General features: G+C 41.8%; 1 protein-coding gene and 1 long non-coding RNA gene across 4 annotated transcripts; one reads left to right on the plus strand and one right to left on the minus strand.

Annotated features, from left to right (window-relative positions):
- Positions 1 to 8,090: 8,090 nt before the first annotated feature.
- Positions 8,091 to 12,597, plus strand: LOC144986663 (uncharacterized). Of its 3 annotated transcripts, none has more exons than XR_013650496.1 (7): positions 8,091 to 8,223; positions 9,214 to 9,295; positions 9,584 to 9,677; positions 10,008 to 10,119; positions 11,669 to 11,696; positions 11,813 to 11,932; positions 12,366 to 12,597. It is a non-coding gene; the product is annotated as an uncharacterized LOC144986663 (long non-coding RNA). The 3 variants fall into 3 exon arrangements; XR_013650498.1 differs by having other exon boundaries at positions 11,833 to 11,932; XR_013650497.1 differs by lacking the exon at positions 8,091 to 8,223 and adding an exon at positions 8,902 to 9,013.
- Positions 12,598 to 19,853: 7,256 nt separating this feature from the next.
- cldn1 (claudin 1) lies at positions 19,854 to 23,897 on the minus strand. Its single transcript, XM_004078634.5, has 4 exons — positions 23,554 to 23,897; positions 21,813 to 21,977; positions 21,642 to 21,726; positions 19,854 to 21,522 (listed from the first exon to the last, which is right to left on the minus strand). The coding sequence occupies exons 1-4, from the start codon at positions 23,774 to 23,776 to the stop codon at positions 21,420 to 21,422; spliced, it is 576 nt and encodes a 191-aa protein (XP_004078682.1). The 5' UTR covers positions 23,777 to 23,897; the 3' UTR covers positions 19,854 to 21,419.
- Between the last annotated feature and the right edge of the window lie 2,793 nt (positions 23,898 to 26,690).

Here is a 26,690-nt window from a genome sequence, read left to right on the forward strand (position 1 = left end):
TTTCAAAGAAGCCAGCACAGTGATGCTGTGTGTCATCACTTTTGAACGCACACCCAGCAGCCAATCAGAATCGAGAATTCACCCATACAATGGTCTAAACTCGATTAATCGATTTGAAACAATGAATCTTTTTCCGGTGACCTAATGCGAGATTTTGTGAGATTTAGCAAGATCAAGCTTTGAAACCATTATGATGTACAACTGTAAAACTACTAGACTAGTAACATAATACAAATGGAAGGTTGAATTCCCGGTTCCGGGTTACGGGCAGGGCGCGTGGCGTGTCTCTCTGCGGATACAACTATCTTCAAATTACTTAAAATGTTGTTCTCCAAAAAAGAGAGCTGACCATGACCCCTAAGAAAACCCAGGAATACGAAGACCTCAAAAAGACTCTTGATGATATTCAAGCTACGATGAAAAACTTTATTGATCAGGTGTCGGCTAAGCTAACACCACTTATGGAAATGATGGAAGAGTTCCGAAGATTTCGGGCTCAAAACGAACAACGAGCAAACCGGGTCGACATTCTGGAGAAAAGACTGGACGATGTGGAACAGCAAGTAAGGATGAATAATGTCATTCTAACTGGAGTACCAATCAAGCCTCGAGCGAAACTGACAGCAGGAGCAAGCACTGCTAATGCTAGCGCTAGCGTAGCTAGCAGTGAACCGGCGAGCGGTGCAGAGTCTCTGGAGCAGCAAATACATTCATTTCTCACATCTAAAGGGATTTCCCTGGATCTCAACACCATCGAGACCTGCCACCTGCTCCCCAGGAGAAAGGAGACGCATAAACCAGCGATCCTCATCAGGTTTGTGAATCAAAAACACAAGCTAGCTCTGATGAATCAACGTAAAAATCTGAAAGGATCTGCTGTTTATCTGAACGACAATCTGACCAGAAGGAATGCTGAAATCTCCAAACATGCGAGGCTTCTCAGGAAGCAGAAGCAGATCGAGAACACTTGGGTTAAAGGCTGCAGGATTTATGTCAAACCGCTCGGTCCACCGGACCGGGCCAAGGTTTTGGTTGTGTACACCATGAAGGATTTTGAGAAGTGCTTGATTACGGTTGCCTAAAACAACATGCAGTAATAAATCAAAGAGCCAAATAATTTCAACAAATATGACACCTGGATTCATCACTTTCTCCATACGTCTGACGCCACCTGAATAACAGCAGAGAGTTCTGACATGCAGACAACTTGACCTCAACTTTCACTGCAGCTAATATCAGCTGAAGAAGGATATGGACCTGAATCTAATGTCTGCAGACATAACATGGAAGAGAACTATTAACTCTGTTTTGAACCCAGAAGACCAGCTGTTATTCAGCAGAAGAAGAAATGCCAACCTTGGACAATCAACAGAAAATGGACCCTTTTATTTTTTCCCTTACAATGAATCTTTTTCCGGTGACCTAATGCGAGATTTTGTGAGATTTAGCAAGATCAAGCTTTGAAACCATTATGATGTACAACTGTAAAACTACTAGACTAGTAACATAATACAAATGGAAGGTTGAATTCCCGGTTCCGGGTTACGGGCAGGGCGCGTGGCGTGTCTCTCTGCGGATACAACTATCTTCAAATTACTTAAAATGTTGTTCTCCAAAAAAGAGAGCTGACCATGACCCCTAAGAAAACCCAGGAATACGAAGACCTCAAAAAGACTCTTGATGATATTCAAGCTACGATGAAAAACTTTATTGATCAGGTGTCGGCTAAGCTAACACCACTTATGGAAATGATGGAAGAGTTCCGAAGATTTCGGGCTCAAAACGAACAACGAGCAAACCGGGTCGACATTCTGGAGAAAAGACTGGACGATGTGGAACAGCAAGTAAGGATGAATAATGTCATTCTAACTGGAGTACCAATCAAGCCTCGAGCGAAACTGACAGCAGGAGCAAGCACTGCTAATGCTAGCGCTAGCGTAGCTAGCAGTGAACCGGCGAGCGGTGCAGAGTCTCTGGAGCAGCAAATACATTCATTTCTCACATCTAAAGGGATTTCCCTGGATCTCAACACCATCGAGACCTGCCACCTGCTCCCCAGGAGAAAGGAGACGCATAAACCAGCGATCCTCATCAGGTTTGTGAATCAAAAACACAAGCTAGCTCTGATGAATCAACGTAAAAATCTGAAAGGATCTGCTGTTTATCTGAACGACAATCTGACCAGAAGGAATGCTGAAATCTCCAAACATGCGAGGCTTCTCAGGAAGCAGAAGCAGATCGAGAACACTTGGGTTAAAGGCTGCAGGATTTATGTCAAACCGCTCGGTCCACCGGACCGGGCCAAGGTTTTGGTTGTGTACACCATGAAGGATTTTGAGAAGTGCTTGATTACGGTTGCCTAAAACAACATGCAGTAATAAATCAAAGAGCCAAATAATTTCAACAAATATGACACCTGGATTCATCACTTTCTCCATACGTCTGACGCCACCTGAATAACAGCAGAGAGTTCTGACATGCAGACAACTTGACCTCAACTTTCACTGCAGCTAATATCAGCTGAAGAAGGATATGGACCTGAATCTAATGTCTGCAGACATAACATGGAAGAGAACTATTAACTCTGTTTTGAACCCAGAAGACCAGCTGTTATTCAGCAGAAGAAGAAATGCCAACCTTGGACAATCAACAGAAAATGGACCCTTTTATTTTTTCCCTTACAATGAATCTTTTTCCGGTGACCTAATGCGAGATTTTGTGAGATTTAGCAAGATCAAGCTTTGAAACCATTATGATGTACAACTGTAAAACTACTAGACTAGTAACATAATACAAATGGAAGGTTGAATTCCCGGTTCCGGGTTACGGGCAGGGCGCGTGGCGTGTCTCTCTGCGGATACAACTATCTTCAAATTACTTAAAATGTTGTTCTCCAAAAAAGAGAGCTGACCATGACCCCTAAGAAAACCCAGGAATACGAAGACCTCAAAAAGACTCTTGATGATATTCAAGCTACGATGAAAAACTTTATTGATCAGGTGTCGGCTAAGCTAACACCACTTATGGAAATGATGGAAGAGTTCCGAAGATTTCGGGCTCAAAACGAACAACGAGCAAACCGGGTCGACATTCTGGAGAAAAGACTGGACGATGTGGAACAGCAAGTAAGGATGAATAATGTCATTCTAACTGGAGTACCAATCAAGCCTCGAGCGAAACTGACAGCAGGAGCAAGCACTGCTAATGCTAGCGCTAGCGTAGCTAGCAGTGAACCGGCGAGCGGTGCAGAGTCTCTGGAGCAGCAAATACATTCATTTCTCACATCTAAAGGGATTTCCCTGGATCTCAACACCATCGAGACCTGCCACCTGCTCCCCAGGAGAAAGGAGACGCATAAACCAGCGATCCTCATCAGGTTTGTGAATCAAAAACACAAGCTAGCTCTGATGAATCAACGTAAAAATCTGAAAGGATCTGCTGTTTATCTGAACGACAATCTGACCAGAAGGAATGCTGAAATCTCCAAACATGCGAGGCTTCTCAGGAAGCAGAAGCAGATCGAGAACACTTGGGTTAAAGGCTGCAGGATTTATGTCAAACCGCTCGGTCCACCGGACCGGGCCAAGGTTTTGGTTGTGTACACCATGAAGGATTTTGAGAAGTGCTTGATTACGGTTGCCTAAAACAACATGCAGTAATAAATCAAAGAGCCAAATAATTTCAACAAATATGACACCTGGATTCATCACTTTCTCCATACGTCTGACGCCACCTGAATAACAGCAGAGAGTTCTGACATGCAGACAACTTGACCTCAACTTTCACTGCAGCTAATATCAGCTGAAGAAGGATATGGACCTGAATCTAATGTCTGCAGACATAACATGGAAGAGAACTATTAACTCTGTTTTGAACCCAGAAGACCAGCTGTTATTCAGCAGAAGAAGAAATGCCAACCTTGGACAATCAACAGAAAATGGACCCTTTTATTTTTTCCCTTACAGCATTAATTTAATATATAAAAAAAAGGAGAGAAAAAAGAAAAAAAATATATAAAAAAAGTAAAACAAATGATTAATCACTTATTGAAAATGGTTAAATTGATCAATGTTTAATGATATTACTTCACTTTCTCCAAAAATTGATAAATTGATTCAAAAATCTTTCCTAATGTAGCATAATTTTGCACATGTTTTTAACTTTTGATACTTGATGAAATTTTGCTATGAAAATTCCTGAAACAGTGTTGTGTCTACTTTAATGATATAGTATTATGTTTTATTCATATGAATGGCTTTTATAAGTAACATAATCTGCATATATTTTTTTATTTCATTTTAATTCTGTCTGATAAAAACTGGGAACCGGATATTGATAAATCATGTAATAAAATGGTTATAGTATAACGGGGTGGGATTATATAAGTTCGCTTCCTTCCATTCCCTTTCAAGCAATATTTATTAATATGTCTAATTATCATACATTTGATTAGTTACTTTATGAATGTACAACTGATGATTATATTGCTTTGGTGTATTATGTCTACTTAATTGCTTGAAATAAACCATTTCAAATCAAATCAAATCAAAGGTTCATGGAACATTACTAATATACTATGATACATCTAATTTTAAGAATAAGAGCAGTAAAGTGAAGGCCCACTAGCTTGATGATAAGTTATAATGGAATTCCCCATTGGACGGCTAATGCTAAAGCTTGGTGGACTTACGCATACATTGCTGATTAAATAAACAGCTTTATAAACTCACAGGATGAAATTTTCCAAACTCTTTCAAGGGAATAGTTTTTTTTTTAAAATAACCATTTGTGGTCGAAAGCACTGATTTTTACTCAAATCTTCTTGTTTTTTTTGTTGTTTTTTTTTAACTTGTCTTGTCCAACAGCTGGGCAGACAGATGAGAGCTGAAGGCCTCTTGTGTTGGACATATTTTACTTTAACAACAGGGGTTATTAATCTTCAGACAAACCAGAGGGTTCCAGCGTCTGGGTCTGCACAGCCTAGCTGATCATGACACAATCCAGGCTCTGGTGAATCGAATCGATTCTGGAAATTATTGGTGATACCCAGCCTTAGTATGTTTCTACTAAGGCTGGGTATCACCAATAATTTCCAGAATCGATGCACGGTGGCGCAGTGGTTAGCGCTCTTGCCTCACAGCAAGAAGGCCCCCGGTTCAAGTCCCGGCTGGGGGACATGAAAAACACAACATCAATGGGGGACCTTTCTGTGTGGAGTTTGCATGTTCTCCCCGTGCATGCGTGGGTTCTCTCCGGGGTCTCTGGCTTCCTCCCACCATCCAAAAACATGCTTCATAGGTTAATTGGCAACTCAAAATTGACCATAGGTGTGAGTGCGGGAGTGAATGGGTGTGTGAGTGAGGACATTCTACCCTGCAACAAACTGGCGACTTGTTCAGGGTGTCCCCCCTGCCTTCGCCCACAAGTGGCCGGGATAGGCTCCGGCAGCCCCGTGACCCCGAAAGGGATAAAGCGGCATAGAAAATGAATGAATGAATGAATGAATGACCCAGCCTTTAGTAGAAACATCATCAGGCTAAGTTGCTCTGGCTTAAGACAGATGTTTAGTCTCCAAAAGCACTAACAATGTCATTTATCCATTGATGTTGCTCTAGCCCAGGGGTCGGCAACCTGCGGCTCTTTCATCCCTGTGCTGAGGCTCTCTGTGATTTTGTAAAATAACTATCATATTCTCAGATTGTCGTGGTGTCTTTAACACCGTCGAATAGTACGAGCTGCCTTTAACCCAAACTTCGTTGGCCATTAACCCTTACATACTGAATGACCAGGTTATTCCATTGGATGGACATATTCCAAGATGAAAATGCCAGGATCACTAGGCTCGATTTGAGGTTCAGGGAGTGTGATGGCTGCCTACGCTGCCACACCATCAGGGCAGTAACCTCCTGCACCACACCCTACATATATCTGTTCACTTTATTTGTTTGCATATACTTTTAGATTTCTTTTTCAAAAATAACACACATTTGATCATAAAGTTTATCAACATGTTTCAGTTTACTTTATTATAATTTGCTTTATTAATTTGATGTTATGCTTTGAGTCACCAGTGCTAAAGGGAACCATTGCTGCTGCTGCTGCCATCTGCTGCTGGAACACTCAAGTCAGGCCTGACACAAGAATGCATGCCAGTCAGCTGAGGCCTTATATTCAGCAGGCAGCTAATTGGACTGAACCATCACCCAGTGGACAAGGAACTCTTTGTGTTTCTTTACTTTAGTTTCTATTTTGATGTTCTTTATTTTCATTCATTTGTGTATGTTAATTTACTATAGGTTGGACTTTAGTTTAGTTTGTTTGATGTATTTTGTCTTAGTCATTTTAAGTTCCCCCTTGTGTGTCTAGTTGGTTTGATCAGCCACTATATATGTTCCCTTGTGTTTCCAATTAGGGAGGTCAGTTTGATTAAGTCTGTTTGTTCAGTTGTCCTCTGTTACATTTAAAAGCTTGAGTTAATTTTGTTACTTTGACCTCTTTTAAGGGCCCATTTTTGCCCATCTACACCTTTGTAAAATAAATTAGAACATTTTTGATAAAACTGTTTTGCTGTCCTTGTCTTTTACTGCTCGGTCCACCACATAATGGTGTCAGAAGTGGGATCAGCAGTTTAAGGACAGTTTTTTTCCTCTTCCCCCCCCCCCCCCCCCCGGCAATCCTTTGAAATTTTTTTTTGGGTGAGCCATGCAACGAGGAGGAAGGACTACAAGAACACGCATTGAACATAAGGACTACAGCACTGCCAACATGGACAAAGGAGAAGAGGAGGAGGCTGGAGCTTCAGGAGCTGGTACTGAGGGTGAAGAGCCAACATTACAACATCTCACTAGTATTCTCCAGGCCTTCATGGGACAACAGGAAGCCCGAGAAATGAGACTCCAGGAGGAAGCAAAGCAGCAGGAACACAGGCTAAAAGGCCTGCAGCATCTGATCCAACTTTTGCAGATGGAGGTGCAGGCCCGGACGTCACCTGTTCCTGATTACACCTCATCAGCCCCTGATCCAACAGAGGAGTCTGGTTCAGATGATCGGCTGCCAGAGGCCGTACATCAGACAGCAGGGGCACAGGTAGTAACCACTCACCCTCGCTTCTCTATGGATCCCAGGTTAGAAAAGCTAACAGAAAAGGATGACATTGAACATTTCCTAATAACTTTTGAACGCATAGCAACAGCGTGCAAGTGGGTGGAGTCAGACTGGGTTTTCCGCCTCATCCCACTGCTCACCGGTAAGGCCAGAAGTGCCTATGTTAACATGAATGTCGATGATTCTTCGAACTATGAAAAAGTTAAAACTGCAATCTTACATAAGTATGACATCAGCCCTGAGTCTTACCGACAGAGATTTCGTTCTTTGGAAGTGGGCCCAGACGAAAGTCCCAAGGAGCTTTATGCCCGTCTCAAAGAACTCTATAAGTGGATTCAACCCAGAGGTAAAACGGTAAAAGAAATTGGTGAGATAATCATTATGGAACAATACTTAAGAATGATGTCTCCTGAGCTTCAGGTCTGGATAAAAGAACATGGGCCTAAATCAGCAGCTGAAGCCGCAACACTGGCAGAGGTGTTTGTATGGAGTTAATTCAGTCTCAATAATCAGAAATGCACACAACCGGTTTTACAAATGCACACGCTCCGATTCACAAATGTCATTTTATGCAAACGTGAAAAATAAATTCGGAAATACACACCCTGTGTTTCACAAACACACAGATTGTGTTTCACACATGCACACTAAATGTTTTACAAATGCACAATAAGTGTTTCTCACAAATGTGCACACTGTTTTTCACAAAAACATTTTAGAAATTCACAATAAATGTATCAGAAATGCACAGTAAGTGCTTCACAAACATGATTTTTAGGTACACATGTGATGTGAACTCACAGATCATTCGAATTGCAGAATGTGCATTCAAAATCCTGTTCTCGTTTGTGAATCTCCCCGTGTGTGTGAGAGATTTTTCTACGGTGAATATTGAGACTCATCTGACGGAGCGGGTCGACTAATCTCACCATTGGCTAGTGAATCTGTCAATCAAACTCATCGGCAAAGCAGGCGGGTTCGCTTTTAGCCAATCGAATGGCCCCTTACACTCCTCACTTTCAAAGTGACGAGGGAGGGAGCTGTTTCAGCACAGCAGTTGAAAGGACGCGGGCGGCAAACATGGCGGAGAGGTCTTCTGAACTGGATCAGTCTCAGCCCGTAAGTAATGCATTTATTTGATCATTCCCTCGTTGTACGTCCTGTAATGTTATTGAATACTAAGTTGAAGCGTTCTCCTTTGCCAAGTGACATGTGTGAATGCTTTATGAACACTTCAGCCGAGTCGTTTGCAGAGTACCCCCACCGCAAATTAGCTTAGCTTTGTTTTGCTTAGCCTGTGCAAGTTGTGGCTGCCTGTGAGTGAAGTTCAAGCCGGTGTCGGTTCAAGCTAGCGTCTATAGCCAATGATCTGTAGGTTCTTAACATGATTCATAAGGAACTAAGGGGAAAAGCATGCCGGATTTACAGCAGCAAAGAAAGTTTAATAAAAAGTATTGATTTGGAGACGGCGATTTGTTTAAACACTGATGCTATGCTATGCTAACTAGCTAGTTGTTCCGTGTGCTGCCTTTATGTAAACGCGATCCGGGTTAAAGTTAGACACAGTCTTTTCACAACCCAGACTTTAAGACGGGATGACATGTGCAACAAAGTTAATTCATATGACATTCATGAAAACGGCATTTTTTAAATATAACATACATGAATCCACTGTTGAATGAAAGAAGCCTCATTAAGTTTCTAACGTTAGAACCCGTATTGTGCTGACCAGCCCTGTGAGATTGTGTCAGAGTGACAGCCACTAAATTCCCCGTATCTTTACTTCCAATGACGTAATGACAAGAATCCCAAACATTATGTTTTTAGGCTGTTTTGTAGTCGATAAGTAGTCACAGAAAGGGTGGATGGGAGAAATCAGCTGTCAACAGTGATTTGAGTAGAAGTTACTGTAAGTATTACACACAGGCTTCATGTGATCAGTGTCTTGTCTCTGATTTTTTTTAAAGGTGTTCTTTACTACAAGCTCAAGTAATCATAGCAAGAGTGTTTTAAAAAATTCCCCTTTCATATATTTGAAAATTATGTAATTTAAGATCAGACAGCTAAATTATCTAATCCATGTTTGTTGTGTTTTTATTTATTCTCTAGGAATTACTGAATGTGACAGCGTGACAATCTTTTGTTCCTCGTGCCATCAGGCAATACAACTCTCTGGCAGGGCATCTTACAAGTAATTTCTTTTAATTTTACCCACTGATTTTCCAATTATTTACCTTTTTTTTATCAATCTTTTTATTTTGTGATATTTCTATTTGTAATGCATGTGTGTTTATGTGTTTTTTTAAGATGGCCATTTTAAAAAAAATTTCCTCAGGGATTATTAAATACCCTTCTATTCTATTCTATTTCATATTTTATCATCCTATTGTATTACTGTTTTACCTGTCAATTGGGAATTTAGCATTTTTGCCGCTGTAAACATCTGTCAGTTGAAAGTATTTGTACTTGTATTCCATAGATCTTGTACCTGAGAAGATAGCAGACAACAACTGTGCAGACACCCACTTGGCCTTCTTCAGTGACGCTGTGAACGTGTAAGGCTTTCCTCTGAGGTATTCATGTCATTCATAAAGAAATATTTTATTCACATATCAGGCAGTATAAGTACTTGGTTATTTGTACAAAAATAAAATTACTTTTTTTAGACTCCTCTCCATAAACAAAGGCAACTCTAAAACTTTCCCCTCATGAATAACATTTACCCCCCCTCAACAGTTTTTTTCCCCAGTGATACATGTAACCCACTCCTGCAATTTTTTTAACCTAGAAATTCTACTTGTTGGCATCATACATAAGAACATTACATTTTAAATTGATGTGTACCGTATTGGCGATGCATTTGTAATTATGTGTTTGAGACATGATTTTCATGTTATTGTCAGGGTGAGAGGAGATCACGGAGGAGAAAATGTGGGCATAGCCGAGTTAATGCTCACAGTACGTACAACTGACACAAACGGCTTCATTGTGGGAAAAGTGTACACACAATCAACGGTGAGTTGAACCTAGTTTTAGAAGCTTTAATATATACACAGGGCTCCAGACTGCGTCCATTTGGTCGCATTTTGCGACCAAAATTTGAGAGTGTGCGACTGAATTTTACACCCAGTCGCACATGTGCTACCAGTAAATTTGCCTCCTCCACCCTCCGTATTTTTTATACATTAAACATGAAAGGAGCAAGTCAATGATCGATGAAATGAGAGATGAAATCATCAATGAGACGCGAGCGCACACGCACGCAGGCAGACACACACACACACTCGCGCGAATACTCATGAGACTGGAGCACACGCGAGCACACACTCGCGTTTCATTGAGTGATGCCTGAGGCGGCCAATGCGTGTGAGAAGAATAGGGAAAATCACTGCAAGTGGCTAAAATATGTGGAGGGGCGGGGCCTAGAGATAATCGAGCGCGCGTAAACATCCGTGGGAAGGAAACGGAGACAAATACCATCACAACCTGATATGTGCGTCTGAGCTATGAGCAAGCGAACTATTGATTCGTTCTTCCGACCTGCAGCTAGTGTACCAGTGCCAGAGTGTACAGCAGGGGTCTCAAACTCGCATGAAATCGAAGCTGCAGCGAGACTGAAAGAGACCAGGAATTAGGAGTTGTCCTTAACATTCAATTTCGTTTTAATATGCCTCTCCCCCTAAGTATGAGCTGTGATATTACATCTTTTATAATTATTTTAATGTTTTGTAATGGATGTAGCCTTTTTTTAATCAGTTGGTATTTTAAATTATTTTAATTGATCAGTGAACTACAAAAAACCCATCAGGACGCATGTCCCATAATGCATTGTTTTTTAGTCTGTAGGGCAGCTTTTAGTCAGTTCAATACTAAATTTCCAGCTGCGTTCGCTCTGATTGGTGTCTTGCTCTCACCCCTTTCTCGTGATATTTTTGTTTTGATTGACAGGTGATGTTGGAGCAAAAAGAAAAATATACGTCACACACCAGGTGATCTGTGCAGTGTTGCGTCCATCTGGGTGATCTCAAACACGCTTATTGTGCATCTTGGCTGAACCTATTTGGTGTCACCAACATGAATTTCCATCCTCTAATATTTACATACATTTAAGTATTGTTTGAAACTGTGAAATTACGAAAGGTTACTACGGTAATCACTTGTTACTAAAAACTTTTTTTTATTCTAAAAGTATGGTATTTTTTTTACTATTTTTACTTAGTTGTACTGTCGTGACAGCGATGGTGATGTCAGTTTACCTTCATGTTGCATCTTCAAAAGTGCAAAATAAAATATGACACTGAATTAGAAACAGCACATTGTAATTTCTGCATCTATTATTAAAGTATTTATTTGTAATACAGTGGAAATTAGTAGATTTGGTTAGAATGTTGATTTACGGTATGCGCCCCTAAATTTTCTGGTTGTGCCCCTAAAATTTTCAGTTAGGGGCCACTATGCTCCTAGTGAAAAAAGTTAGTCTGGAGCCCTGATACATAAAAGTGAATGATGTATTAAAAATAAATCTGACAATATAATATTTCTTTTTGCTTTTTTTCAAATACAGGATTGAGCTCCTCTGGTGTGATGTCTTCGTGAGTGTTACTGGTTTATATTACAACATCCTGCACTCTCCTGAGGACCAAGACTTTCTCAATATCAGTCACATCACGTATTCTGCTGCCATTACATTTTTCTACCACGCATTCAGGCCAGTTTGGATGTCTTTAGTGACGCGTGGGACAGCCATCCAATCAGGACGGAGCAAAGCATGACACCAAATCAGCTGTGGCAGTTGGGCTTGACCCAGAACCCTGTTTCTGATCCCCGGGTAAATGCTTTATTTAATCTCACTGTACTGGACAACTGATTTGTGTGCAGTTTGACTAAAGTGGAAAGTATCAAGAAGAGTATCATGAAATCATAATGACTACAGTGAATTTTCATCGAAAATGAATGAAAAGGATTATTGTTGTGTGGTGCAAACAATTTCCCTAAGTTGTTTGTTTGTAGGAAGAATAGCACATCTGCAAGTTCAAAATGCATCACAATGCATGGCCTTATGAACCATCAGATGTACTAATGTCACTACTTTGTTAAGGTTCACTTATTTGCAAATTATAAACAGTTATGGAGATATGAGGTCTGCCTGCCAGCAACAATATAAGTTATTATTAGTCGGTCACTGTTCCTACATAATCTAAAACACAAAAAAAACAGTGCTGTTCATAAACAGTATCTTTTTTTTTTTTTTTTTTTGTCAGGGTATGCTGGTTCCAGAGATTGAATGGGAGGAGAGTGGATCCATGACTGAACCTCATCCTGGGATCAATGTCCTGGTATGGGACAGTCCCCTTTTGGGTCCACAAATGTTGGAACTGCAAGACGACATCAATCCATTGTGGAATTCAGACCGTTTGGGAGTGGACCTACATCTTTACTGTCCAGTGTGTTTAGAACTTAATTTAGGCGACATAATTACATACAGAAGAAGAGAGACTGAGGGGAGCAAGACAGAGTTCAAATCAATACTGTTGTATTGTTCAAGGGACTTCATTGTATGTAAGGAAGTTATGAAAATTAGTTCCAGTTTAAATAAAATTCAAATCAGTAGAGATTCCACATTTGCTTAAATTTTGATGTTTTAATCTGTCCATGTTTTCTCTGAATTTTACTCTGCAATAAAGGGTGAATGTTTGCACTTTGTTGTTCTATGACCATCTTTTGTTGTTTAGTATTTAACCAGCTATAAAACCCAGAGAGATGAGGATCTTTTTTGCAAGGGTGACCTGGCCAAGAGGTGTATATGTATATGGTTACAATATAAAATCAATGACATTTGAGTTATTAAAAAAATAAAATTAAGGTCAAGCAAAGTGACTTCGGGCTGAGCAGGGGATGTGTATTGGGTATCTGTGATTGACAGTGAGATGAACTTGAGGTAATGTAGTCCCACTGCGTGGTACGGAGCAAAGTGATGCCAGTTTCTCCACAGAACCTACTGTGGAAGTTGCAGGTTTTTCTCCTCCACCTTCATATGATCAAAACCGTGTCTGAGTGTTGAAATGACGCTAGCATGAAAGCTAAGAGAATAACGTACAAACAATCCCGAGTGAAACATTCATTTTAAATCTCATGACCAGTACAGAGTTCGATGGATTCAATGTCAACTGCATTCAACCACTGTTGCCTTGCTTCCAGGTCCACTGAAAAGTTGCACAAGCCAGTAATTTTTGACAACCGAAGGCAATAAACCGACAAGCCATGCTAAGGCTAACACGCTAACGACCGACTGGTACAGAATCAAATATGGGCGGGGCTTTTGCCACCTGCAGAAAGCGTAGAGAAAGTGTAAGGGGCCATTCGATTGGCTAAAAGCGAACCCGCCTGCTTTCCCGATGAGTTTGATTGACAGATTCACTAGCCAATGGTGACATTAGTTGACCCGCTCCGTCAGATGAGTCTCAATATTCACCGTAGAAAAATCTCTCACACACACGGGGAGATTCACAAACGAGAACGGGATTTTGAATGCACAGTCTGCAATTCGAATGATCTGTGAGTTCACATCACATGTGTACCTAAAAATCATGTTTGTGAAGCACCTACTGTGTATTTCTGATACATTTATTGCGAATTTCTAAAATGTTTTTTGTGAAACACAGTGTGCACATTTGTGAGAAACACTTATTGTGCATTTGTAAAACATTTAGTGTGCATTTGTGAAACACAATCTGTGTGTTTGTAAAACACAGGGTGTGTATTTCCGAATTTATTTTTCACGTTTGCATAAAATGACATTTGTGAATCGGAGCGTGTGCATTTGTAAAACTGGTTGTGTGCATTTCTGATTATTGAGACTGAATTAACTCCATATGTTTGTGGCTGCTCGCAAGAAAAATGTACCATGGAGCAACCTGCAATGGAAGGGTATAAAAGACTCACGCAGGCCAACAGCCCCACAACACCACCACCACAGACTGGCTCCAGGAACACCGAGAATGCCTGTGCAGGATGATCAGATGAGTAAACCAGCAAAATCTTCCAATAAACCACCAATCTGCTATTTGTGTGGGCAGGAAGGACATATTAAACCCCTTTGCCCAAGAAATTCAGCAAAGCTCACTCAGATGTGTTTTGTTCCATATCAGAGCCATGCTTTGGAAAGTCGAGCTAACCAGCCTATTAAAATGACCACTGTTAAAGTTAATGGGAAATGTTACAATGCACTGATTGACACTGGCAGTACACGGACTTTAATTCATCGACAACATGTACCAGTCAACCTTGTTTCCACTCAAGAGACAGTTTCCATCTGCTGTGTACATGGTGATAAAAGACTTTATCCTACTGCTGATCTCTACTTGGAAATTCAAGGACAGATGTATCTTCTGAAAGTAGGAGTTGTTGATGACCTTCCTTTCCCAGTTGTTTTGGGTCATGACCTGCCAGTTCTTTATGACCTGTTGGACACAAGAGAAAGTGCTGTTGCGGTTACGAGAGCTCAAGCTAAAAATACAGATGCAAATCTGCCACTTCTCTGCGCTTTACCTTTCTATGATGCTGAGCTTGAGACAAAACCCGGGAAGTCTCGCAAAACACGTAGTCAGAAAAGCCAAGAGAAATTTAAACGCACTATGGTAGATCCGCCCGTTGAAGCAACTCCAGAAGTGGGTTTAGGGTTCAAGTTGCCATCTAACATTGTTGAAATGCAACAAAATGATCCAACTTTGTCGTCTTGTTTTGTAAAAGCAGCAGAAATGGCTGAGGGGTCGAAGAGGGAGTATCTGGTGGAGAATGGAGTTCTTTATCACCAGCAAGGTAAAGTGAAGCAACTGGTGGTTCCTCTGTTGGTTCGAGATGTAGTACTCAGCCTAGGCCACACCATACCTTGGGCTGGCCACCTAGGGAAGCAAAAAACAACTGCACGTGTGATGAAACACTTCTACTGGCCTGGCTTACGTACAGACATCCAACATTACTGTCAGAGTTGCCCTCAGTGCCAGAAAACCTCACTGAAATGTACCACCAAAGCTCCACTCCAGCGTCTCCCAATTATTGGCACTCCGTTTGAACGCCTTGGCATGGATGTAGTGGGACCAGTGGAGAAAAGTAAAGCTGGAAACCGCTACATGCTAGTCATCACCGATTATGCCACAAAGTACCCAGAGGTGTTTCCACTGAAATGTGTGAAAGCAAAAGCTGTGGCATTCCCTCTGGTTCAGTTCTTCTCCAGAGTGGGTTTCCCCCGAGAAATTTTGACAGACCGAGGTACTAACTTCATGTCTAACTTGCTTAAGCAGGTTTATCAGCTCCTGGGTGTGAGGAATCTGCGGACCACTCCTTATCATCCACAGACGGACGGGTTGACTGAACGCTTTAATCAGACGCTTAAGCAAATGCTTCGTAAGTTCGTCAATGAAACCGGGTCTGATTGGGATCAGTGGCTGCCTTATCTCCTCTTCGCCTACAGAGAGGTACCCCAGGCTTCAACAGGGTTCTCCCCCTTTGAATTACTTTATGGACATGAAGTAAGGGGACCCCTGACCCTCTTAAGAGAAACCTGGGAAGGAGAGCAGGGCAGAGAAGAACCTGTTAATGCCATTCAGTATGTTCTTCAAATGAGAGAAAAGCTGCAGAGGATGAGCGAGTTAGCACAGGCCCACATGGCTGATGCACAGAGACGCCAGAAGAGCTGGTATGATCAAAAAGCACGCCAGAGAAGTTTCCTGCCAGGTCAAAAAGTCCTAGTAATGCTACCCACAAGTGACAGTAAGTTGCTAGCCAAATGGCAAGGCCCCTTTGTGGTCCAAAAGAAACTTGGGGCTACAACATATCAGGTTTCCACCCCAGGTCACAAACATTCCAGTCGTGTATTGCACGTTAACCTTCTCAAAGAATGGGTTTCCAGGACTGCAGACGATGCCATGGGACTGCTGATCAGAGATGTCAGTGAGGAGGACGAAGTGGATGAATTCCTGCCATCATCAATGCCCACCACCTTGGATTTAAACCATCTTTCTGAAAACCAACAAGCTCAGGTGAAAGCATTGATTGATTCCAGAGTCTTCCAGGAATATCCAGGACGCACAAACTTGGTGCACCATGACATTGTGCTAAAGGAGCAGGCTATAGTTAGGCGCATGAGTTACAGAGTACCAGAGCGTCTACTGGGTCCGCTAAAGGAAGAGGTTGATCACATGCTGTCCCTCGGGATCATCAAGCCTTCGAAAAGTGAGTGGTGTCATCCAGTTGTGTTGGTCCCCAAGAAGGATGGAACCATCAGATTTTGCATAGATTTTCGCTATCTAAATTCTGTGTCAAAATTTGATTCCTATCCAACCCCCAGAATTGACAATCTCATTGAGTGTCTGGGAAAGGCGAAGTTTTTAACAACTATTGACCTTTGTAAGGGTTATTGGCAGGTTCCCCTTACAGAGCGGTCCCAGGAACTGACTGCTTTTCGGACACCCTGGGGGCTCTTTCAGTTTACAGTTCTTCCGTTTGGGTTGCACGGTGCCCCTGCAACTTTTCAGCGACTTATGGATCAGGTACTCGGTGGCCTAAAGCAGTGTTTTTCAACCAGTGTGCCGCGGCACACTAGTGTGCCGTGGGAGATGGTCAAGTGTGCCGTGGGAAATTGCCCTCATTAACTGATCAAAAACATTTCCCATCTCCAGGATTCAGCTCTGTGTTCATCCAAACAGGCCCTGATAAAACACTGAGGAGTTAGGAATATAAAAGATCGTAAAATACTTTTTCTTTGCGTTTATTTTATTTTATTAAAGACATTTTAATAAGAATGGCGCGATTCAGCTGCACCTTCGGCTGTATTTGGGAAAAGTCCCGTCCCTTTGAATGTCTCCACCAATCATTCTTGAGGGGCTTAATCACATGTCATCGGTCTGACCAATCAGAAGTGCTTAAAGTCTTCACTTCCTTGTCCCGATTTAGCTCGTAAAGTCTCTCAGTTCTAACAAAAATACCAGCTAAAGCTCATCTTTAGCGGTGTAGCTTTCCACAGAATCCTGTGTCAGACCGTGGAACAAGTGAACAAAACAATGAAGCTCCGAAAACCGATCTTCGGCCGTTTTCTGCACTACATCTCCCATGATGCATTGGGTCGTGAGAGTGACAGCGCATAAGGAGATCTGTTGTTAAACGTCTTGAAACCAACGAACACACATCAAACTGTTTTTAAATCTTCTAACTTAACTTTTATTGCATCTTTTAGAAAAAAACAGCTGCAGCTTCCAGCTTTTTCTGTAACAATTATCTCAAAAATGCATGTGAGATTGTGGAGGGGCTGTAGATCAATACAGACTGAGTTTTTCCTTTTTTTATTTTAATTTTTGGATGCTGGTGTGCCGCGGGATTTTTTTTTTAAGGTTAAAGTGTGCCGTGGCTCAGAAAAGGTTGAAAAACACTGGCCTAAAGGACTGTGCTTGTGCATATCTTGATGATGTTGTGGTTTACAGTGCCACCTGGGAGGAACATCTAAGACATCTGAAGAAGGTTCTGGAGTGCCTGCATGCTGCGGGGTTAACCATCAATCCAGCAAAGTGTGCTTTTGCCCGGAGGGAAACGGAGTACCTTGGTTACACTATTGGAGGTGGGTTGATCAAACCGCAAGTCAACAAAGTACAGGCGATTGAATCCTGCCCTCTACCACAGACAAGAAAGCAGCTAAGGTCTTTTCTTGGATTAGCTGGATTTTATCACAAATTTATTCGAAGCTTTTCAGCCCGTGCAGCTCCGTTGACCGACATGACCGGCTCAAGATGTCCAAACAAGATCAGGTGGACTACGGAGTCTGTGACAGCGTTTCGAGACATTCAGCAATCATTGAGTAAGGACCCCATACTGCACAGTCCAGATTTTAATAAACCTTTCATTTTGCAAACCGACGCATCGCAAAGAGGCATTGGAGCTGTGCTTCTACAGTACACGTCTGACGATCGACATCCTGTGGCTTACATCAGCCGAAAGCTACTCCCCAGAGAAATCCACTACTCCACTGTCGAAAAAGAGGCGCTGGCAGTCAAATGGGCTATGGATTCTTTTAAATACTACCTCTTAGGTAGAGAGTTCACCTTGGAGACCGACCACAGGGCTCTGCAATGGCTGGAGAAGATGAAGGACACTAATGCCCGGATAACGAGATGGTACCTCGCCATGCAGCCCTACAGATTCAAGGTGAACTACATCCCAGGAAAAGGAAACATCACTGCGGACTTCCTCTCTCGTGCTCCTGATGAAGGCTCCGAAGGGGAGGGGAGTGTGATTGCTGCCTACGCTGCCACACCATCAGGGCAGTAACCTCCTGCACCACACCCTACATATATCTGTTCACCTTATTTGTTTGCAGATACTTTTAGATTTCTTTTTCAAAAATAACACACATTTGATCATAAAGTTTATCAACATGTTTCAGTTTACTTTATTATAATTTGCTTTATTAATTTGATGTTATGCTTTGAGTCACCAGTGCTAAAGGGAACCATTGCTGCTGCTGCTGCCATCTGCTGCTGGAACACTCAAGTCAGGCCTGACACAAGAATGCATGGCAGTCAGCAGAGGCCTTATATTCAGCAGGCAGCTAATTGGACTGAACCATCACCCAGTGGACAAGGAACTCTTTGTGTTTCTTTACTTTAGTTTCTATTTTGATGTTCTTTATTTTCATTCATTTGTGTATGTTAATTTACTATAGGTTGGACTTTAGTTTAGTTTGTTTGATGTATTTTGTCTTAGTCATTTTAAGTTCCCCCTTGTGTGTCTAGTTGGTTTGATCAGCCACTATATATGTTCCCTTGTGTTTCCAATTAGGGAGGTCAGTTTGATTAAGTTTGTTTGTTCAGTTGTCCTCTGTTACATTTAAAAGCTTGAGTTAATTTTGTTACTTTGACCTCTTTTAAGGGCCCATTTTTGCCCATCTACACCTTTGTAAAATTAGAAAATTTTTGATAAAACTATTTTGCTGTCCTTGTCTTTTACTGCTCGGTCCACCACAGGGAGCATGATACTTTAATTTACACATGGATTTGGCACCACAGAGTCCAGACCTTAACCCCATTGAGAATCTTGGAAGAATCAGGACTGCGTTGGAGAAGTCTTTGCGCAGCTGTCAGACTCTACCATCAGCAACCCAACACTGGATGGAAATGAATCTTGTGACATTGCAGAAGCTCATGGAAACAATGCCACAGTTTATGGATGCTGTAATCTGAGCTAAATGGAGTCTAACAAAATATTAAATTGTGGGACCTTTTTATAGTGCAGGCAGGAGTATTTTAGGGGGTACTTTTCCTTCTTTTGTTTGTTTGGTTCCTGTGTTTGATGACATTTTTTAGTTTTATTAAGAAACCGTTGTTAAGAAATAAAACACTTATTCCAAAGTCTGAAAAGTTCATTTGTCTTTCAAAAGTTAAAGGAAACTATCCACATGGTGGCACTTTATCCAGACCAAGCCTTCAGCAGACCATGCATGACTGACAGCAGGTAACATCTGTAATAGTATCAGGAGTCTTCTGGATGTTTTCCTGCTGAGACAGAGCCCGCACAATTTCTGTGAAATGAAGTTTGGGAGAAGTTTCTTTGTGGGGACGTGTCGGGACATGTGCTCCTCTGCAGGCGTCAGGAATTTGTTTGGATGTGATTTTACGTCCCTCAGGACATGTTTTTTACAGCTGTATCTAAGCTGAGGTGGGTCCTTACTATTCTTCATTCTATTACAAAAAACAAAAGATCAATTTTCTGTCTTTTCAATTTTTTATTTCGATAGACACATATGTAACTCTTGTGCTATCCTAGGCACTTTAACATCGTTAGGTCATTTAGACCCACTAGACAGTGCTCTGAACCTTTTGTCTTCAATGATTTGCGATCTACACTGGTGTCCATGGATTACATGAAATCTTTCCACCTTTGTCATGGTAGGGATAATAAATCAATGTAAGGGGGGGGGGGGGGGGGTCATCTAAGATAGCACAAGGGTTAAAAAATCCCCTGAGATTATAACATATGAAGCACTGAAGCACCATTTTAGCACAGTCCCATCTATCAATTCATTTTCTAAACCTACTTTGTATGGTTTGGGTTCAAAAGGCTGCTGGAGAACTTCTAAGATACTACTGAACAACAAGGGGTACACTTGCGGACAGGTTTTTGGCGGGTGACCATTGGCTGTGTCAGAGAACTGGACTGAGTGAAAGGGACGTCACTTATAGAAAATGGTTTACTTCCAGGTCCATCGAAATGAAGTCAATTCAGGCACCATTTTTCACGATACGGACGCTGCCATGTTGGAACCAGTCCATAAGCAGTATTTTGTCCAAGCCAGTCTGAGTCATCGTTTCCATGGAATCCACTTTCACCAATCAGGAGTGAGCTTGTTGGAAGCCCTGTTTCCAACATACCTCGTGAGACCACCTACTTTTATTGAGGCAACTGATTGGTCAGTTTAGGACTTGTATAACTTGAACTACAGAAAAATACGGGGAAAAAAATCTGGATTATCAAGATGTTAAAAAAAAGGTTCCAGAGCAAGAATGGTTATTCTAACCAATTAAATGTCGTGGTAACAGATGCAATAGAGTAATAGATGCAATAGAGTAATTAAGTAATAGTACTTCCTGTTTGGAATGCCAAGGGGGAGGGATCAGTCAGTCCAGTTCTCATTAATATTAAATGTTGGTTATAGGCACTGACTCTTTCATAATCAGATTTACAAATGTTTGTCAAATGGTTAACAATTCAGTGTGGCTCAGAAAAGAAACATCAAGCTAAATGCCACAGACTATGACATAGACACAGCAGCACGGAGGAGACAAGCAGGTGCACGCACACATGCACACTCAGAATTCACATACTGGTCTGACCTTGACTTCTAAATGAAGTCCAGAGTAAAAAAGTTCTCCTCATCTGTTTTTAGTTTTGGAAGTCTCTCAGTCTTATGAAGATGTGTTGCTCATCCAATATTGATTTCTTCAGGATTTTTTTTTTGAGTCCAACGTTCAGACATTGCAATGACATCACATCTGACATTTTTGCAGTCTTGTTTTCCAGCTGTCCCTGACCAGCTTGCTGCTGATTGGCTGACTCGAGGGATTCCAGATCTTGGTAGACTGAACACACCTGGTGTAGGTAGTCGGCATCAAACAGTCCTGGGATAGCTGGAAAACAGGCGAGTTGAGGTTCTTGAGCATGTTTTGGGACTGTGGGAGGAAACCGAAGTGCCTGGAGAGAACAAGGGGAACATGCCAACTCCTCACAGAAAGAACCCCAGCTGGGATTTGAACTGGGATCTTTTTACTATACTATTTGCGCTTTTCGGAAGAGCTGCAAGTCAAGAAACTCCCTCCTATGATGATCAGCGCAGCTGCTGCCCATCCAAGGTACAAGGCGCTCCCAAACTCATACCTGCAGAAGACATGATCCTGTTTACATGTGATGCGGGTTTGTATACAGTGTTACAGTCACATACATGTAGAACAAGGGCTGGCTTTAAGCCTGAAGGGGAGAGAGGAAAACCTCCTTACCTGGAGTTGGTGGGAGTGAAGGGGTTGTTAAAGTCTTGAGCGATTCTGTGTCCATACCAGGATGTTCCTACAAGAGCCAGAAGGCCTGGAGGAACAAAGAAAAGCCCCTTTCAGTCCACGGATTCACACATGCCACTTTCAAATGTGTACAATCAGATCAAGCTCCTCCACCTGCAATGATGAAGACCACTCCTCCAGCCAGAGCCACTTTGTCTTTGGTTTCGGGTGAGTCAGACATGCAGGTAGTGCACTGCATCCCAGTCATAGCCACCATCATGGCGATGAAACACAGCAGGATGGAGGCCACCATCAAACCCCGCGTGCCCTGAACCATCGCTGCAGACAGACGCACAAACCAGTACCTTTAATGATGCAGCTGCTGTCAGAAGCAGAGCTGCTTCCACCGAACAAAAACAGACAGAAATGTAGCTGTGAGATTGCAGAAGGTTCAGCAATTCAGAAAAACAACCATTGTTTAAACCGTCATCCATCTGTGGCCGGAAAAGCCTCCCACACCGTTTTAACCTGAACTTTTACCAGCAGTTCTTTGAAATCTATGTTAAAGGGTCGGTATCCTGGTTTTCTACATCTATATCCAGATATATGATTGTATGGTAACTTTGGCACACGGAAGAACAAGATTTTTATGAAATTATTGTTATTTTCCTATCCAGAAGGAAGACAACTCGATTTCTGAGGCTCCGCCTTTCTATCCTTATGTGTCCCGCCCATTTCATGACCTCACCCTAAAGTCGGCCTCGGCAGTGTGTCTGCGTTTCTCCCACGAAAACAAACAACAACTGAACATATAAAGTTAAAGTTGTAGGCTGATCACCACTGGCTCCACAGAGAAAGTTAGTCTGTCAGCCTGGGGGCGGGGCTGGCAGCGCAGACTCTTCCTGGAAGGGGCGTTTCCTCGCTTTGTGGTGTCACAATGTGAGAACCCGCTCATTTTCTTGAATTGGGAGGGACGTGTGTTTAGAGAGCAGATTTTCAGAGGAATACTCAGAAATGGATCCAAAACCGCTTTGGGGTTACTATAAAAGTTGATTTTGTATGATATAGGCCCTTTAACTGTGCTTCCGTGTGAAGACTGAGGGACACGAGTGATGCAGTCGGTTCTGGTCCAAACTCCAAATGAGATGCAGCTTTCTAACAATCTCTAAACGCTGCTGCTAAAGTTCAGGGGTGACGTTACTAAGATTTTAAGCCTTCTCTACACAAATATGCAAAGCATCAAACCATTTTGGCTCCAAAATTAACTAGAGGCAGCATCTACTTGAGAGCAAAAAACATAAGTAAACCTTTTTTCTGTAATAGCTTGAAATAAATTCAGGTGTCTTGGTGTTTACAGAGTTGAAGCAGGAATTTAATTAATGTTCAGCTGTAGATCAGAAGAAAAATGGAAAGATGATCACTTTAAACGTTAGAAGATTGATGGCCATGAAAAGGCATCATCTGAACTACAGGTTCTTGAAAAATGCTCCAACTCAGCCAGATGGTGGAAAAATACAGAACAGAACAACAGCGTGACAATCTAAAGATCAGTTTCAGCTTCCCCTCAGGTCTTTGATCGTAACATAAAGAATGGGAAGCAAAAATATTTGTTAAAAAAAACTGTTTTCATCTGCAGTGGGTGCAGGCGCTGGAATTTGGGTGGCATGTCTCTACATGCTGGGGGGGTGGGGGGGGGTGGGGGGGTGAGCAGCTCTGCTCTGTTTGGTCATTTAGGAGCCAAATTACAGACCAGTGTTGCTCTAAGCTTCATATTACATTATTGGATCGCTTCTCTTCTTTCTGCTTCCCCTTAGATCTAACTTGTGTGTTATTCTGGGATTATCCTGCTGAAACCTAGACATTGGAGGAAAGAGATGACCTGAAGGTCACAGCAAAGCTGATGATGAAAGCATACCTGGCAGCTGCAAGATGGAGTCATAGACTTTGCATTGAATCTGTCCTGTGCTCTGTGACACACAGGTCTTCCACAGCCCCTCGTACATGGCCTGCGCCGTGATGATGTTGTCTCCTGAGTATGATGAAGCCTTCCACTCCACCATGACTGTACACGCAATCGTGCCGATAAAGCCGATGAAGGCCAAACCGAAGCCGAGCAGTTGGATTCCTGGATTTGCCATTGTTTAACCTGAAAAAGAAGAAGCGGCTGAAGAAGCTGCTCTGCGCTCTCCAACAAGGGTTCTGTCCTGGATCACGTCTCAGGTTAAGGCGGTATCTTGCATCTTTAAGGAAGCACCTGGGGGGCTGGGAGGGTCTAGAGCAGGGGTGGGCAAACTTTTTGACTCGTTAGTCACCATGAGTTCCAAACTTTGTCAGAAGGGCCGGACCTGGAGCAGATGGGAGGAGTGCTTTGGTAATCCACCTTGTAAGAGAAAGAAACTACATGAAATTTGGATGAAAAGATGGTTTCATTTTGATTAAAATTAAATGTATATTTTTTAAACAGAACATTGCGGTGTTTTCATTTCAAAACTGTTGCTTTTGTTCTCATTTTAGTGCCAATTCCACCAATGGGTTAATGTCAAAATTAGAGAAATGCTGCGTTCATGTGGTGTTGGAATGATTGTAGAAATGACTGTCGGCTTCAGAAAACACACATGAATGTCAGAAAAAAAAAACAAATCTTCCAACAGCACACAACTTTCTGCACCTAAACGAAGGTCAATGGGAGACACTACAATCAAAGGAATACACGAGGAAAAAGTGAGAAAAGTTGTGGTCTCTGGGTGAAACTTTCACCTATGTATCAGGAATGTAACATGTTAAAACCACAGAGGAAGCACAAATAAACCACGCAAAGAACACGTAAACCAACATAGAATATGAACCGTGTGATTCTTGAGCTGTTTGTATGCAATTCAATTATTTGATGCATGAATCTTTTAATTTGAACGTGATATGTGCGCCGTGCACGCAATATAAGTTATGCATCAGTGATTCATGCATGAAAAGTCTGTTAAACATATGTGGAATGGTTGTGAAAAGACACACATTTGTGTATGCATCTCACAAAAATCACACACAATTGTGTAAGATTCACAAAATAATTGTATATATTCTTCCTCTTTCGGCTTCTCCCATCAGGGGTTGCCACAGTGAACAAGTCGCATGGTAAACTTGGCAATGTTTTACGCCGGATGCCCTTCCTGACGCAACCTTGGAACCGGCACAGAGGTAGAGAAGGGAACAGGGAGCAGCCTGGAGTTGAGCCCTGGTTTCACGGACGGAAGGCACCGCAAACCAGCATGAGCTAAACTGGCTCCCCATGAAATAATTGTATATAAACTCTGTAAAATAGACATAAACTGCATAAATCTCAACCGACCAAAAATCTGAACAGCTTAAAACTGATTTTACGTGAAGACCCGTCGGCCAAAACCCTAAACAAACAACTATGAATGATGAACGCAAGAAACATTTGATGACTTAAGTCACACATGAATCACATAGACCAAAATTTCATACCTGGAAAATGCACTACAGTAAACCCTTGTTTTTCGCGGGGTTTACGTTCCAGAAAGAACCCGTGATAGGCAAAATCCGTGAAGTAGAAACCTCTATTTTTTTAACAATTATTATACAATTAAAAACTCTATTATACATTGAAAAGAAAGAACAAACCATTTTACAGGCTCAAGAATTTGTTTCACAAATCAAAGTACTTTAGAAACGTTTTTTTCAACAAATAACTTCTGTACTGTACTGTCAAATAATAATTTAAATCATCAATGTGAACATAAGGCTTCAAATCGCGGAGATTAGCCCCCCCCACCGGGACCCGAGTAATTGGATTAAACGGGAGAACATTTAAAATGATTATGAAAAAAATACAAAGTACAGTGGGACAAATAGTGACTCAGGTGTATTTCACTGATCTTCAGACTGAGCCGCTGCATCCTGACTCCACTCTGCAGTGTTTTCTTCCTTTGAAGCCCGCGGATCAGCTGTGTTTGTTCGGGAGAAGAACATAGTGATTGACAGTTGTTGTGGCTGTTTTTTTATGGGTTTTAGAGAAACTCGAAATTGCAAGAGAGTTTGCACGTAATGTAAATTTGGCAAGCTGATTTACGTACGTGTACATATTAAACTGCAGCGTTATTGACACACAAGTAGAGAAGAAGCGGAGTGACTTTTTAGCCAATCAGAATGCAGAACACAATGCACGATGCAAATCCGGGAAGTAGCAAAACCGTGAAAAGTAAACTGCGTTATAGCGAAGGATCACTGTATATTTACGTAGAGCCTGTGTGAGGAAAACTTTGTGAGGCTGCATATTAGACAAAAGTAAAGTGCACGTTGTTGGATCCAGACATTCCATAAGAATAAAAAAAGGATTTTTCCATCCATCCATTCATCCATTCATTCATCCATCCATCCATCCATTTATTCATCCATCCATCCATCCATCCATCCATTCATCTATCCATCCTTCCATTCATCCATCCATCCATTCATTCATTCAATCATTCATCCATCCATCCATTCATCCATCCATCCATCCATTCATCCATCCATCAATCTATCCATCGATTCATCTATCCTTCCATTCATCCATCCATTTATCTATCCATTCATTAATTCATTCATCCATCCATCCATCCATTCATCCATCCATCTATTCATCCATCCATCTATTCATCCATCCATTCATCCATCTATTCATCCATCCATTCATCCATCCATCTATCCATTCATCCATCCATCCATCCATTCATCCATTCATCCATCCATCCATCTATTCATCTATCCATCCATCCATCCATCCATCTATTCATCCATCCATTCATCCATCCATCTATCCATTCATCCATCCATCCATCCATCCATTCATCCATTCATCCATCCATCCATCTATTCATCTATCCATCCATCCATCCATCCATCCATCTATTCATCTATCCATCCATCCATCCTCTCAACCTTCTTTGTCCCTCTCAGGGTTACTGGAATACCAGAGTCCGTTCCGGCTGCTGTTGGGCAAAGACGAGCTTCACTCTGTCAGCATGAGTTTTTTATGAAATCATTTGGGACCAG

This window comes from Oryzias latipes, chromosome 17 (assembly GCF_053564925.1).
Source record: "Oryzias latipes strain Hd-rR chromosome 17, Olatipes_Hd-rR_3.1".
In the NCBI taxonomy this organism is placed as follows: Eukaryota; Metazoa; Chordata; class Actinopteri; order Beloniformes; family Adrianichthyidae; genus Oryzias; species Oryzias latipes.

Excerpts from the sequence above, each read along its gene's own strand:
- cldn1 (XM_004078634.5), bottom strand. The coding sequence starts at position 23,776 with ATGGCAAATCCAGGAATCCAACTGCTCGGCTTCGGTTTGGCCTTCATC. Across the intron at positions 21,727-21,812 it reads AGTGGTCTTCATCATTGCAG|GCCTTCTGGCTCTTGTAGGA; the intron begins GTGGAGGAGCTT and ends TTGTTCCTCCAG. Across the intron at positions 21,523-21,641 it reads TTCACTCCCACCAACTCCAG|GTATGAGTTTGGGAGCGCCT; the intron begins GTAAGGAGGTTT and ends TGTCTTCTGCAG.